The following is a 16,385-nucleotide window of genomic DNA, read 5'->3' on the forward strand; positions in this document are numbered from 1 at the left end:
TAATCACTTGTTTACTTTTGCTGTCATTTCCTATTTGCAAACATCCAAAGTGGAAATTCTGGTCCGCACAAATTATCGATATTCTTCTTTTGCTCTCTGTCAGGGATTGTGTCATCCGGATATGTTTGATATTTTGCAGCATATTCATCGCGAAAAGCTTGCCTGAAGTTTCTGTATAAGCTGTCTCGTCTTGCATAGCAGGAATCCTGAAATAATCCGTTCAGTAAATCAGTGTTGTAGCGAGAAACTCCTGAAAATACCCACATTTTCGGGGACAATTGTCGGCACAAAACTCAGACCGATTTCTGCTGTTGCATTTCCATGCTTAGCCAAGAGTTCATCTGCATGTGTTGCCATGCATCTATTCATCTTCCGAATTTTATTGCCCAGAATCGGTTGACAGTGATGCCTCGCCGTCCGTCGGTATTGCAACAAACAGGAGGTGAAATTGATGGCTGAATTGAATGGCAAGATGTACAGACCACAGGCATGGATTTTGTTTAAGTGACACTCCTGAGCTCCGTGTTGGCACCAGAACTCATACTTGCTGGTCGCTTGGTTCCAGTAGTGCTGTTAAAGGACTGATTGAGACCTATTCTATGCAGAATGCATCATTTCCACATCAAATACTTACACCGGCTTTGCCATAGGGAATCAATTTCAAATCCATTCTGTCCGAATATTCATTGTACGTCGGCATCAGCTGGTCTCTGAAGAAGTTCACAGTGTCGATGCACAGAGCCTCATAGTAGACGCTTAATTGCAATTTCTGCAAAATAATACACTCTAGAAACCCTCAATTTGCCCACTACACCAGAAATTTATCACCTGTGAGTATGACACAGTAATGAGAAAAAGGAATTGCAGCACGAAAGCAGTCTTCATGATTGAAAATCTCTACTACGACTGACCAAAAGCGCAACACATTTAATCAAAATGTATTAAAATATTTCAAAAGCACATTTACAGATAACAGATTACACTGTTAATTCTTTACATATTATGTAAATTGAGTTTCTAAATAAAAAATATAATGACTTGAACTGAAAGAAGGGGAATTTCTCACATGGCAAATTTGACTGGAATTTTTTGAGAATAATTACAGATTAATTTCTCATTTTTTAGCGTGCATGCTTTATCACCAGAGTTCAAAGAAGATCACTTCACCAGAAATGAGCTGAAAAATATACAAATTCACATACGGAAAGTATAATGTTCTCAATGAATACTTTTATCACTGAAAAAGTCTTTGTGAAAGTCAAAATCAATTAACTTCCAGAACTTAATTCCATTAAAAATATTTCAATTACTGTGAATCACTCTTATTCCCTTTTCATTTTTCTAATTTCAAATGTGCCCCACGTTCGTTGCTAATTAGCGATTCAATGAGTGGGTGTAATTTTTTCCCTCCAATATTCCATGAAAAAAAATATTATAATAAAAACTAATGACTCAATTCAATTTCCATGCTCTCCTTACTCTCATCAGGGTGACAATTTGTGCGGAAAACTTGCCTACTTTGCCCAGAGGACATTCGACTGTCTGCTGCACCTATCGTGCTAGTGGCACCTGGATTTCCATGCCATTCACCCATTCATCGGACACTTCGTCGCCATGCAAACGCAGGGGCATTCTGGCCTATCTTTAGCAGCACGGCTTCCAATGGACGTTTTCATGACTGAATAATTTCAATTTATGTGGCAATTGACATGCATTATCTTCAGGAGTGGAAATTGCATTTTATCCTTATACTTCTCTGGCATTTGCAGTCCGAAGTGGGAAAGTGGCGCTTTGGGTATGGCGGCATTTTCCCTCCATTTTTCGACCGCAAACAGCACACATTCAGGCGCTAGAATTCAGTTTCGCCTCTCCACGAAGCATATGCCGCTCGCTGATCGACGCGACTGATAGTGAGAAATGATTTATTGTCAATGAAAATTGTGCCCTCGTACAATTACATTGTGGCTAATAAATTGTGGAAATGGAAACGAGATTTTCGCCCCCAGCAGTCCCATACATAGGGTGATTTTAATTAAGTTTATTGCTAAAGTAGTTATTATGCTCTCCACTTTTGTCGCTTCTTTCACTGTATGGCAAACGGAAAATCCTTTTCCTCGTTTTCCCCCAATCGCCGCATTGTTCAAGCGGGGCATTATAGGAAATGCGCCGTTGATGAGGGCTATCAACTCGGCGAAAGAGTCTCCTTGGTGGCTTCTTATTAAAACAGCACATGAGGTTAATAAAGAAGCGAAGTGGCGGCAGAGTGCCAAAGAGAAGCGTCTCCTTGGCACGGAGGTGTCCAGCGAGGCTTTTTCCGACTTCCGGCCCCTCACCCAGGGGAAAAATAACACGAATGGGGATTAGAGCAACAGATTTCGGGAGGTGGCAGGAAGATGATACAATAAATTACTTATGTGGGATTTGCTGAGTTTAGCCAAAAGTCTTGGCCATTTTCCCCACCCAAGTGGAAAGTTTCAAAGGAAAAGCCGACCATCCATCAAGTGTTCCCTCACTTTTGCTCCTTTCCCACGATAATCTCTTCAAAGTGATCAATTTAATAGGGTGAAAATGGGGGGAAAGTTTGCGCGAGACGCACCAGAGCGGGTGACAAAAGTGAAGAATATTGCTTAGAGAGTCTCAACCTTTTTGGCCTAGAGAAAAACTTCCCAGTCGCGTAAATGTTGTGTGGGAAAAGGTGGCAAAGGAGGAGGACATAAAATCAAGTCCCACGCAGTTTTACTATGTATACCTCAATTAATAGAAAAAGTATCGCATAACGTGAGCTCTTGGGGCTTTCTTTGTGGCATCCAAAAACGCCCGGGCAATAACAGCGCCTCGATGATGATCTCGTTGAACGTTAATTACACAGAGTGGGGTTCAAGATTAAATTACATGGAAAGAAAAATTGTAGCAGAAATGGCGGGGGAGGTTTAAAGAGGGGCTGATTTATTGATGCAAACCCACACCGCGCAAATCCATCTCAAATGTCTCTTCAAACCAATTTACAATCATTTCCTTTTTCGCAAATCAGCAAAAATCCGCAATGCCTTCTTGCGACGAATCCACCCACTCTTGTGTAATTAGTTTAATGAAGAGATAATGGTGCAAAATGAATGCAAAATAAGTGGAAGAACAACTCACTCAGAATGGGCCCCGTTTTGTTGCCAAACAGCCGCAAGTTCTTCCAACACGTCCCGAAGACAGACGTTGAGCTTCTTGCGCTTCTGGCCACGTTCATTCCCTTTGCTCTGGCCTCTAGGCGATGGACGAGCGCGCCTTGATCGGCCGAAGCCTCTCGCAATGTGGCACGCATGTCCCAGCGTCTTGGAAAGCCGTCAGGCTGAGGTACTTTCTACCGCGTGCCCGGGGACCTGCCACAGGGCTCGAGAGAGTCACAGTGGACTCGTGAGTCACCCCGCAGAACGTGCTTGAATGAGTTGTCACAGCCCTGCTGCGTGTCAGTTGCTACCTGAACTTCTCCCGCCACTCGAGACAACTCTAGAGAAGTATAGCGGCTGCGTGGAAAAACTCATTTCACGCGCTAAACATAACTTTCCTCCACTCATTCACGCTTGGCCGTCTTCAATCTTCCGCGTGACTCCTTTCCATGCAACTGACTCCCAGAGGTCAATTAAGTGGATCCTCCCCCGAGCGCTGTTCCGCATCTGCGTGCACATTGATAGCTCTTTGCGCTCAGTGAGTGCCCATCGCGGGTGGTGGACAAAATTACTGATTTGTGCGACAACATTGCACAATATTGAATGCCACCCATGAGGCGGAGGCATGATTTTTTTTACTGGCCTCGGTGGTAAAAGTCACCCGCTGCTAACTAAACGATTTGCCTCGGACGCCAGCAGATTTGCCTTGTCGCTTGCACTTGGGGTAGATTGTTTGGCAAGGGATGACGAAGAATGAATTGAATGAAACACCCTTGATCGATTTATTTGTACAAAAAAGTGCAATAATTAAGTGCTGTGACCTGGATTTGAACTCGCGAATCTGCTAAGCGGGCGTCGGTGGAGTGAGGCTGTGTTGGTGGATAGAATACAGGGTGGCATGGAAGTGCGGTCATTTATCTCTCTCAGGCGCACTGTGTAAATCAATTGACGCTCTCTTTCTGCCAGAGCAGACTGCAGAAGGGTAATCATTGTTGGCTTTAGATACTTTGTATGTACATGGTACCTTGAGAAGCTTCCTTTCAACCCTTTCGACTCTAAGAATTTCAGGAATTTCATGATCAAGCTGAACAATTGATTTCTTCGAAGGTGATAAAATTCACTGTGTTGGCATCGTCAATGATTCACGATATCGCAAAAAATATTTGTCAATTTGTCACCCATTATACGCAAGTAAGGCATGTCAAAGCTATGAGAGTGCTATGTGACAAATTCTCTACAAATAATAAGAATGCACACTGCACGCGGCATTGAAACAGAATTGTTTGAAGACCGAAACCATTTGCCTCCGCTCTGAGAACCCCTTTCGCGGATTTGAGCAAGGCTGTGTGTGAGTGAGAGGAAAAACTGATGCAAACGCGTGCTTCGGCGCCTCTCCTCTGACCCTCCGTTCCTCTCTCTCTGACTCAGTGGCGAGCAGCGGCAAGATCGAGAGGTCGCATGGTGGGGGTGGGCCTGGGTGGCTCGTGAGTAGCCGGCAAAGTGGCGACTCAGCTGTCTTTGACGTAACAGCGAGTGTGTGTGCGAGAGCGAGAGCGTTTTCCCACCAAAGAGGCAAAACACGGAGCGAAAGACTCTTGTGCGCCTCCGATGTGCGTCTCTTTTTAGTCCGTGCCTGAGCTTCGGCGCTCAAGTAGCTGTTTTTCCATCCGGAGACCCGACTTTGTTTCTCCCTCACACCCAGCTGTGTTTTGTGTACACTGTTTTTCGTGTGTTGTGCCTTTTCCTGTGAAAGAACACGAAGGAAAGCTCTGGCGGAAAATAGCAATTGACACACGGGTGTCTCCTAATCATTCCGGCCGAGGACCACACCAGACTATCTGCCCGATTCAGTGGCACGCCTCGCAAAAGGGGTGGCCGTGTGACAGTGATGCGGGAGGGTTGAGTGCGAAAACGCTGTCCAGTGAAACGGAAAGAGACAAAGAAGCACACAGAGTGGCTGGAATTCCATCACGCACGCACCAAGTCCCGGATTTGCCACAGTCGCAACTGTCACGGGTGGACAGAGTGGCACCTCCACCCACCCCGACTTGCCGTGCATGCGACTCGCCCCGCGGATTTCCTCGCTCGAGAGCTAATCTTGCGCTTGTGTGCTCTCCTGCACTCCAATTGCGCCTTATCCGGACAGCTCGAGCTCTCGTGCATCATTCCGATTGCCTCAGAGTGTGACATTGTGTGTGAAAATCAGTGTGTCACTGTGGGAATCGATTTCTGTGCACTCACCATTGCTCCGATGAACTGAGAAACTCCATCTGAAAACATCTAATTGTACTTTCATGCGGTGAAATGCATTTTGCGGTGGAAAAGTGCATGCCAACTGTGGGGAAAAGTCTGAGTCACTCTTATTGATTATTGGTGCAACATTCTGATACATTGAATGCTTCCAAGGCGGCACATTTTGTGTCCTTTCCCGTGAGTTTGACTGTGTGCAAGCGCAAGAGAGAGAGGATACGGAAAAGTAGGCCACATTCTCCGTCTCACTCAGACTTGTGCTCCAGTTCTGCTCATCGCCCGCGCCACCCTGTGCAACCCCCGCGATGAGCGGCCTTTCGCGCCAAACAAGCAGCAAGTAAGGCACTTTTCCAGCATTTCTTTTCTATTCTTTTTATTTTATTGAAATGTAGAGACATAGTGAAACTGCTTATGCAAGAATTGTGATAAGCAAACGATAACGCTGGACAAATAAGCAGTGCTTTATCTCAAATGCTTCCCCAGAATGAATGTCAAACCATTGAGAAGTGCTTTGTTGGAGTTTATCTCCCTGAAAATTACTGGCTTCTTTCGAGCACACTCTGTGTGCACTTTTGAGACGTTGCAGCAGAGAAAGTCAGGCACCTGTTGACCTCATCGATCTTCCTCGACTTGGCAGCGATTTCTGCCCTCTTAGAACTTTCTTGTACTTCATCGAAAGTGTCTCGCATTTCATGACGCATTTCTCTGTCTTCTCTCTGACCCGAATATTTACACTTGTTCAATAGGCTCAGCAAAAGAAGCACAAATCAGCAAAATAGCGTCTTTTCGGTAATTTTCCACCAGTGAAACAATTGCTCAATAAATTTTCTACCACTTTCTTATAGACACAGAGAAAAATACACTTCTTATTGCTATCTTTACTGTGTTTAGTCATAATTAATTCCTTAAGACAACAGAGACTCACTTCCGCTGATGTTAGATACACTTGAAAATACGAGCATTATTTTTTAGTATATTAACCCTCACGTCTGACGCTGTTTTTCTGGCTAATTTAATGCGGGACTGATGTTGATAAAAACGTGCACATTGAGTAAACAAAGAGACATTTTTAATTTGTTATTACTGTGAAATTTTACGTGTGATTTCCCTTGTTTATTCGTCATTTTATAAATTCACTTTGAAGACATGGTCACCCTCCGCGAAATGACACTTGCTGTCGTGTGCAAACATCGAAGTAAATTGTAATTATTATGGCTGCAAAGAAGGACGCAACTTTTCCTCTAAATTTAATAATTTTCAGATGATTTTTCAAGAAGTTGAAGCTGAAAATGTTACCATTAGTAGAAATAAAGCAAAATCAGACTTTCAAGTACAATGCTGATCGTAAAAAACAGCATAATTTCCTTGCTGGCATATCTCGATGTGTTTTATTGACATATAAGAGTAGCAAAATGATTAAAATTCAGGTCAGTATGACCATGAATAGCATCGAGGGTTAATTAAAAGCGTGATATCATCTGCCGAAATTGACATTACCAGCCTTAGGCCTGGTTACTCATATTTCCGTCCACTACAAACCTCTTCCTGCTTTTTGGCCACTCTATCGCCGACAATTAAACATAGTGGATGATAAAGCATAATGTTTTCCCATCGAGATCAGTGGAGGTGATGGAAGGAAAAGTTGCGCGAATAGTTGAATTTCTTAAGGATATCGCCTCCGCGGAAAGCTCGAGATTCGACCGCAGAGTTCATCTTCGCTTATAACGTCTCACCCCAGTTACTCTACAAATACTGCTCTATGTAGAGCCTCTGTGTGCTCCGATAGCAGCGACACGCTTATCAACGGCTTATCTAATGTTTTGCCCATATAGCATGAAAACCACAAAACACACATCTGCCTTTTCAAATGAAGTCCCTCGATTAAGCTGCAAAATATTTTGGGAGCGTGCTAAAAAGTGTTGGCTAGAATTTATTTAATTCCATACACATCACCCAGTGAATGGTTTTAATTGCCGCGTGGAATAGAAAAAAAACTGTGTTGCCTGAATGATGGAAACCTTGAACTGAGTGGGATGAATTTTCAGCCACCTAATTTGACACGCTCTTTCTTCAATATTAACTCAACTGGGCGATCAAAATGTGGCAATATTCTCAAAATCTATGGAATTGAGTGCGTCATTGAATTTGCGTCTTGCGCAAATTGCTTTTGAAATTTTAATCAGGTGCAAAAGATTCTCAGAATCATCAATTAAAGGTAGCTTTCTGATAGATAAATGGGCTGTCTTCGCTGTCTTGCATAGAATAGGAGACACTTCTTTTTCTTTTTTTATGTTTATGACAAATCCCGTACGATAATCAAATTATAAGATTGAAGAGAAACTCTGACAAGACATCATTTTAGAGCGCTTCTGATGGGCCTCGGTGGAAAAAAATGCCGAAGAATATGCTAATCAACTTTTAAATGATCATCTTATTTTTCCTCGTTGCTCGCAGCAGAAGAAACCGGTGTTAAATTCCCTCACCTTGATGGTGACATTCAAAATCCACCATCGAGAAATTCTATCTGCTGAAACGTGCAGCTTTGTCAGCGTCTGGAGTTGTTTTTCCAGAAACTTGAAATTTTGCCAGGTTCACATTTAGCACATCTATTTCGTTTCTGCTCGTGCGAAATGTGACTTTTGCTGCAAGAGCTGCACTCCAAAGTGGAAAAGGAACGTGCGATGTGGCACATTATTTTATTATATTCTGCCCATGTCAACTGTGGGCGTTTTTATAGGCACAAAAGGCAATCAAACATACATTTTCTACGTGTCAAGATCACTTAAGATGCAGCTTCTGAAGATCACAGAAACACTACGTTAACTTTCTCTGCTGGAAGAATCATTAAAAGTTCTCCAAACCTGGCCATTCTCATGCGATCGCAATGAACTCTCTCATTAGCAAGTTCATCGTCCAGTGAAGAATATACGCAAGCGAGACCGCTTGAGGGAACAGATCTTCGGGTCCAAAAAACGCGCTTGATTGTTTTATCATGAGCTCGGTATTTATTTTTCATGTGTGGGACTCTCGAGTGGACACTCGAAAGTCTTCTCAATTCATGAGATAAACCAATTCTTGGGCGTCTTGAGCGTGCTCGAGACTTATTAAGAAGATCACTCGATAGCCTTAGGCACTAAATGCCTTTATTCTAATTAATTCCCCATCTGGCGTCCGTACTACGATCTTCGTGCCAATTGTTATGCGTGCGAGAGCGCGCGGGAGGCGCGGACAGGGAGTGGGAGAATAGGTAGATCAACTGAATTCTATACACAACGCGATCGCGTATGATGAAGCTCTCTATTCACACAAGACGCGAAATGTGAGACTTCAGCCAGTTCTGTGTGAAGATCGCCTCGAGGCGGTTCACTCTAGCTCTTCAGATTCATCCACTGTGGCGGAAAAATAATTCGGTGCGCAATTTTCACTGGTAATGTGCAAAAAAGACAGACAAAAAAAACCAGTAAAACGAGAAACAATCAAATTAAACAACACTGAGGAAAAATTATCACACGCTGGCCTTCGTGGCGATTTTGTGGAATTGATTTGTGCGATCAATTTCCCGACACTCGTGGACGTTTGTTGTCGCGTGAAAAATTTGTGATTGTTGCCGATAAATTCCACAACGCTTGGCCTCTTAGTGGATCAGTCGTGAGTGAGCTTGGGCAATTTGGAGATGTAAGATTATGCGGAGGTGACAGAAATAGCACAGTGTTTATTTGTCTCAGGATCGTGCAAAAAGTGCTGAAAAAAGTGTTGTGATCAAAAGTGTTGGTCTTTCGTCCCTAGACTATTTCTGACCGTTCGCGTCCCACTCGATCACGAGCATCTGGTAAAAATGCCATTCTCTCAAAATCACTACAAAACTAAACAGATATTCGAGGGATTTCGATTTGATGTGTGTGCCTTTAATCATTTCTCCCATGATTACACAATTCTGCCTTCACATCTCCAGATTGAAGCCTCCGAAATTGCGCAAAAGCACGTATTTATTTCTATTTGCGCGATTGTAGTTTAAAAATGATACACTCGGCTAGATAGTTCCCGAGGGAGAGAGAAGGAAAAAAAGAATCACTGCTCTGACTCTGCAGTGTTGAGTTTAACACAAAAGTACACAAACTGTGGAAGGCAGAGAAAAATGAATTAACTTCCGGAAGTGACTGTTTGAGAATACAAAATGCCACAGAAGCGACTCATGTGTAATCTGCACTTCAATTGTTGGCACACTCATTCGTGCGTTTCAGACGATATTCTGCACTCCTGGGTGAATAAACGTGCGCCATAAAAAGTGGTATATCATCCTGAATAAGTACCATTCTGATGGTTCCCAATTGAGGTCCAAATTGACTGCCGGGCTTAAAATTAATACCTTCATTGGATGACAAATGTCTGAGGTTTCAATTGATAGTGATTCTCATTGTCTGAGCATTTACAATCCGTAAAAGCAGTCAATTTCAGGTGAATCTCATGCAAAGAGTGAATGCATTGAATGAATACGAATCTTGATAAGGTGATTAAATGAGAAGCTGCGCATTTCGCTTTTAAACGATGCACAAATATGAGGAAGAAGTTTAAAACATTTCTGGGATAAATGTCTAGATATAAGAAACTTGTCTTTTACGTCCTATTTGGATTTCCCAAAAGCAACATAAAGCGCACGAGCCACTTAGAGGAAAATGACGGGAATCTTGAGCTCATCAGAAAAGTTCCTACAAACAATGATTTGCGTGTTGTGTTGCAAAAAAAGATGCGATTGAAATTTAATCCACGAGCATGACAATCATCATGTGGCTGAAATTTATTGTCGAGAGAATTTCCTCTCAAGCTGAAGGTCACGGTGAAGTTGTTTACATGGTGTGTAGTCGGACACTTGTGAAACGCACTCACTATTCCACTGGTTGTCGCAAGAAAACGTAACACTTTGGCGGGCTTTCCGATGCAGGCGGAGCAGAAAAAGAGTGCGACATGAGTATCTGTGTATTTTTTGCTTGGCACATTGCAATAAATTAATGCGTTTGTGCCTCTTTGATGGGCCAGATCGATCATGCAGAGAGATTTTTTAGCTGTAGCAAATTGACACAGGGTGAATCTCACGCCTTGTTCCACTTTTCACATCTCAATCAATTGGACGATACGCAGGAAATTCCGTCGAAGCAATAAATTAGCACAGCATAGTCATAATTCTCTGAGAATCATCTATTGTGAAACGTAGAACTTTGAGGGATTCCATAGACACTGGCTTAATATATACAGAAGAGCACATTAACTTCAACTGCCAGATCTCTGTTAATTGTCCCATTAATCTGTTTCCACTCCCAACCTAATTCTAATGATATTCTGCCATCAAAATTCTTTTCTTGAGAAGAAAAATCCCACCAAGCCTTCGACCGATCATTCAAATCACACTGCATACCGCATTATGATGATTTCCAAATGCATTCACAATTCACAGTTCTTTCAGTAATTTATTGCACTTTGCGTGGTCGCTAGAATGGATTCTTGTGGAGGAAAGGTATTTGTGAAATTTGCATTGGTATTTGCATCTGTAATGGATTTAATTTAATAAGATATTATTTAAATGAGTGATTGAGTTTTCTCTTCCCTTCTCGCTTTAGTTCACCGTCAGAGAACGCCCAATAAATTTAATTATAGCCATTCTTAATGAATTACTTAACTCATCCACAGATACACACACTCCAATGCGGATTAATTGAACATATAATCACAGTGTAAAATCTCTGATGGTATTTATTGCTTTTCCACTAAATGCCGCACTTGATCTTATTGAATGGGTGAACTACTGTGCCGAATGGCGGCAATTTTGCGAGGGAAAAGGCAAAGAATTTAGCCATTAATTCACTTCCTATAGTCTTGAAAATGAATGGTATTATTAATTGGCGCATAATTGTTCACTTGGGCATGGCTATTGTGGGAAAATTCTCTTCTGGGCCTTCCACTTCTGCACATTCACGAGAGGTGATCATGAACTGTGTGACGAGTTGGATGAACGGCTAGGAGATGTTTTTGTGATGTCCTCGGAAAAAATTACCCTGAACTCCGAAATGAAGTGATCATTTTATCGCAAAGAAATATATGTTTCGCACCAACTAATCGTTTTACACCAGGAAGCTCTCTAATTATTCTCACCGGTCTTCAGATTGTGTATTTAGCGATGGTCTTCGCAGAACTCTCAAAACTTCCTGCGCATAAATTTGATTGTATAGCAAATGTGAGAGAATAGAGCTAATCAATGGTGCATTTGCTACGCACGAGACGCGTCTAATTGAGTGTGCTTGTGTTGTGTGTAGATTTTTTCTCCATGGGACCATTAGAAGTCCGAACAGAACAAAACATGTGCTGGATTATTTTACATTCATTTTCTCTTGTGATTAATGTTCCTTGACCCATTTCCCGTGCGTATTTTTTCTGCTCCCCACCCGAGATTCTCCATCAATTTTTCTTCTTCTTTCTCCCATCTTGTGATTTGGAGATGCTGAATGCTGATTGCCGGCTAATATCCTCAACGGCGATCATCTCTCTGAGAATGTTCTGTGGTTTTCCGCATGCCTCTTTAGCGCAATACATCATATTGTACTCTGTTTGATGCTTGTTTTACCACAGAGCCATGTGTATTTAAGATTGATCATGCAATTCTTTATAGCATCAAGTAGCAAAAGCGCAGAGCAAATGTTGGAAAATCACGCTCGATTTTTCACAGTAAGTAATCACCGAAGAGGCAAATGGAGAGTAATGTGTGTGTGTGTGTGTGTACGAGCGGGAATAGCCAATGTGACAAATTAGTCGCAGAAACGCCTCTATTCACGGTTAAATGCATTGAAATTGCAATTAAAAACTTACTGGTAATTATTGCAACATGATTTCTGGGTACTTTTGGTTTCTTGAGTGTCTTGATGCGTGTATTTTGAGGAAGTTTTCAAGTTGTTTTTATTGCGTCAAATGAAATGAATTATTCTCTGAATTCCACAAAATTTCACATGAGAAACAGAACGGTCAGGCTTTACATATGTGGTATAATTATCATACAAACATTCTGATATGTCGGGTTTTTTCATATAATGTTGAGAAGAACATTTCAATCGGGAGATTTCTGTTTAATAACAAAATAGTTTCATGTACACATACATTTTTTACAGTCTGTAAACATTCAGCACGTTGGAAAATACGTAAAATATCTAGGAAATGAATGAAAAGCGCACAGTTTCAACACCCATTTCTCTTTTCATCGTCAAAGGGAGAAGACAAACTATTAAGTAATTGAAGTGACACTAAAGCACGGGCAATTTCGAAGAAGTATACAAAAATAACTATGAATCGCACTATAAAATAGTGAAGCTTTACTGCAAATTTAGTCTCATCATCACGTTCTGGGTGTCTTTATATAGCGTTTAAAGTACTAAACATTGTTCAAGCACGTGCTTTTTCCTCAAATTTCTGCATAAACTCACTCACGTTTGAAATCCACGCTTCTGACAAGAGATAAATTCAACAATTCTCTCTCTCTAACCCACTGTTTGTCAATAAAATATTTGCAAAGTTGTTTTTTGTGTCGGACGCAATTTCATGTTTGTTGAGTATCTCAGGACAAAAAGAGAAGTGGCCAACAATAGACACAAGTGACCGGAAGGATTAATAAATGAGTCACTGCGCCTGAGTCTGACACATTTAATGTCAATTTACGGCCTCCCCCACCAACTTTGTCGGCAATTTTCACTGAAAACCGGGGGGTGAAAGTCTCGCAGTGATTTTTCAACCCCCAAACAGCAATTTATCTGCACTCCCAGTGTATTTATGTTGCACATAGTCGACACCGAAAGTGGATATTGGCCAATTGGACCATTTTGGCTAACTTCTGTGCTAAGTTTGTAATTTAATTATAACAAACTGAGTGTGCGGTTTTGGTGGGAGTTGATATTTGAGAGTAAATCTCGGTCGGTAGTTGAAGTGTTGCAAACCCCTTCGTGGAGGAGCAATTGAACTTCCGCGTCTTGTATATCTCGCGCTCCTCAATCCATTTATACAAGTCACATGCTTCGCGGTTGTTTTATTTTTAGACCCATGCCAATTGTGGCTCTTTTTATACACACTCTCGCGCTCCATAATTCAATAATGTGCCACCCACACATCTCCCCAATTGCAATTGGAAGCTCTGCAGAGACAAAGTGCATTCGGGAATGAGCTTAGAATCGATGTTTTCCGAAAATTTATATGACTCAAATGCCCACTGATGCATTAACAGCTCGATAGAGAATTGAAGCGTTCAAAGTTGCGTTTTCGTGAGGATAAATTCATTTGATTGAGCAATCTAGATGCGTAGATGAGCTGACGAGACTCGTGAGCGCTGCTAAATTTGTATTGATTGTATATAAATTTGCTTCATTTTATCTTTAAATGCTGGTTTTTTACAGAAAGAAAACTTCTTGTTAGAATCCTCAAATGGCTTTCTTAAGCACCCAGGAAACAAGTAATTAAGACGAATACATAATTTAGCAGTAAAATTGGAGATAGTTTTCGTGGAATGGCGCAAAGTGTCAAACAAGTCTTATCCGTTATGATCGTTGCTTCATGGGATTAACCACTCTTAAACCTGTCAACGAGGTTCCTATGCAAATTAATATTTTGGGATTTTTGAGGACGATTCATTCACTCACGGGGAATTCCAAAAATTCAACCTCACGCGCAAACCGACAACACTTAAAGTTCATCAGTCAGTGAAGCAACAACCTTGAATTCGGTTAATGCCAAAATCAAAAACATCGCACAGGTTGAGTGAGGAAAAAGATGTAGCCGAAGTGTCTGAAAAAAGGCACCTGTAATTGTAGCGGAGGCAAAAAACTCGTCTCGACGCTGTGTTGATTCCATTGAAAGCGAATTAAATTGTTGGGAGATGTATGGAAATGGTTGAATTGCCTGGAAAAGAAGAGGCACAGGCAAGAAGAAAACATTAAGAGAATTATATGGAGTAATAAAAGGTGGTTAAAACGCGTTTTCAAGTGTTTTTGTGAGTCGATGGCGCTTTTCTGCCTTGCGGGCCGCGATTTATATGGAAACGTCGCTATAGCAGATGACACAAAACCAGTTGCAGAGTGACCATTCGGCATAGTCCACACACTTGGCTCTGCTTGATGCTCATTTGAACTATCGCGGGGCGACGAAGAAGGCGGCTGGCGATTGCATTGCCTATTGATACTTTCGATTCGACGACATAATTCTGCATTCACAGGCACAGCCGAAAGTTTGTGGACACTTTCGAGACTTGAGAGGTTATCGAAGTATAATTTTTTCTCTCTGCAATTTAAATTTCACGGGAATGAAGAGGCAAACACATGAACCACTCTTGATGGATTTCTTGTGGATCGTGGAGATTTCTAATCTCTCTATTTGTCTTTAATTGACTAGAAAAAGAAACGTGTGTGTGCAGATAGTCAAGGAAAACACTTAAATTTTCAGTGTAAAAATCGAAAGTTTAAATTTCGTTTTCACTTTCGATGAACTCTGCAATTTCATGTGGCATTGCAGAACATTTTTATTTTCTCTGCCAATTGATGTTTATATTCTATATCGATTTGATGGGCAGTAAAAAGGCGTGGACGTAAAGAAAAACAGTGGATCAGACGGAGTTTTCCGTGCTTCAAATTGCTGAGAGGCAGTGTACGAGTCGTGATAGTCACTTTTGAATGCATGGGAAACTTGTTTCCTTCGACTGTGTGATGTTTTCGTGGTAAAAACCTCGCCAGTTGTGATGTACCACATAGAAACATATGAATGCGATTCCACTAATGAGGAATGAAAATTAATTTCATAATCCCTCAGTGAGCACATTTCTCCGTGTCTTTTGTGTGAGTACATCTTCGCCGGCATTATGGGTAAATTTATCAGTAATTTCTTTACCTTGTATGCTAATTGTATTGCGTGCCAAAGAATCTGGCAAAGTATGATGTTTCTTTCTTGTTTTACAGTGATATGCGCTACACTATGTGTACGTTGGGAGAAATCACATAATGATTTTTAGAAAAGGTGTTTTTTTTCCATCGATTGAATGAAAACGAGAAGCATATAATTTGACATGAATTAATTGGTAGAAAATTGAGAGAATTAATTGATACAATAATGCGTGTTATGACTTTAAATGATTTATATCTGTATTCGTGAAATCGCTTCTTAGTAATTGCTTTAGGATAGGTTTTTCCCCTGAAATTACTTCCTCCCAAATGTGCCTTTTCCCGTTTTTGTCATGCAATAAACTGCTAAGACAGTTCAACTTTTCATGGTCAAGGAGAAAAAAAAGCGTCTCTGACTTTAGAGTGGCAATAATTAATTTCTTCTACTGCCGGTAATTCACTATCAAGATTTCATGCTAGCCTCAGAAATGCTTAGAAACACAAAATTCAGAGGACAAAAGAATTTAATAAAATGGCCTGCAAATGATTACGACCTTTTTTTCTATACTATCAGAGACTTTTCCTGCGCCTGATGGAAAATAACAAACAGCCAAAAATTAAATACACTCTAAATTTGAATGTATTTGCATAAAGCTTTCTATATAATTTCGCATTTTCTCCCTCGTCTGATACATAAGCAATTAATAGTGGTTTCTTGCCGTGTTTGTCTTTGGCACATCTTCATCGTGGCGACCGTGGAATTAGGGAGAGAGACAGGGGCGAGGAAGGTGAATGATTACAATTTGTTTGCATAACACCAAAGCTAAGACTCTCGTGTTTTTTATTTGCATACTTCGACTGTATATTTTACTCGTTGATTGGCGCGTAACAAGTGTAAACCGATCGTTTGAATAATTTCCGATTTTTCCACCGAACATAAACTCGCGCACATATTTGAACATCTCTCCATGAAGCCTCAAGGTAAAAGCATTCGTAAGCAATCTCACATGAGAAATGGTCAAAATGTATGAGGATCTATCATTGTCGATCTTTGCACGAAACATCTCTGTTTTTGACCCAC

At 41.2% G+C, this 16,385-nt stretch overlaps 2 protein-coding genes across 2 annotated transcripts in view; one reads left to right on the forward strand and one right to left on the reverse strand.

The window, feature by feature from the left end:
• On the reverse strand, positions 1–923 carry LOC132265599 (GILT-like protein 3). Its single transcript, XM_059766335.1, has 4 exons — positions 829–923; positions 635–769; positions 265–570; positions 1–206 (listed from the first exon to the last, which is right to left on the reverse strand). Exons 1-4 carry the CDS (start codon positions 883–885, stop codon positions 24–26), a joined length of 681 nt encoding a protein of 226 aa, XP_059622318.1. The 5' UTR covers positions 886–923; the 3' UTR covers positions 1–23.
• A 2,339-nt stretch (positions 924–3,262) lies between these two features.
• Positions 3,263–16,385, forward strand: part of LOC132257701 (extracellular serine/threonine protein CG31145) — a 44,102-nt gene continuing 30,979 nt past the window's right edge. The window contains exons 1-2 of the mRNA XM_059754713.1: positions 3,263–3,405; positions 3,447–3,696. Coding sequence (XP_059610696.1) covers positions 3,263–3,405; positions 3,447–3,696 — 393 coding nt within the window. The remainder of the gene's footprint in view (positions 3,406–3,446; positions 3,697–16,385) is intronic.

The sequence above is a fragment of the Phlebotomus argentipes genome, unplaced genomic scaffold (assembly GCF_947086385.1).
Source record: "Phlebotomus argentipes unplaced genomic scaffold, Phlebotomus argentipes genome assembly contig_6, whole genome shotgun sequence".
Taxonomy (NCBI): Eukaryota; Metazoa; Arthropoda; class Insecta; order Diptera; family Psychodidae; genus Phlebotomus; species Phlebotomus argentipes.

What these genes read in the sequence shown, in the direction of transcription:
- LOC132265599 (XM_059766335.1), bottom strand. Translation starts at nt 885, where the DNA reads ATGAAGACTGCTTTCGTGCTGCAATTCCTTTTTCTCATTACTGTGTCA. An exon ending in TTACTGTGTCATACTCACAG is followed by an intron (nt 770 to 828) that starts GTGATAAATTTC and finishes ATTATTTTGCAG; the next exon opens with AAATTGCAATTAAGCGTCTA. An exon ending in TTCCCTATGGCAAAGCCGGT is followed by an intron (nt 571 to 634) that starts GTAAGTATTTGA and finishes GTCCTTTAACAG; the next exon opens with CACTACTGGAACCAAGCGAC.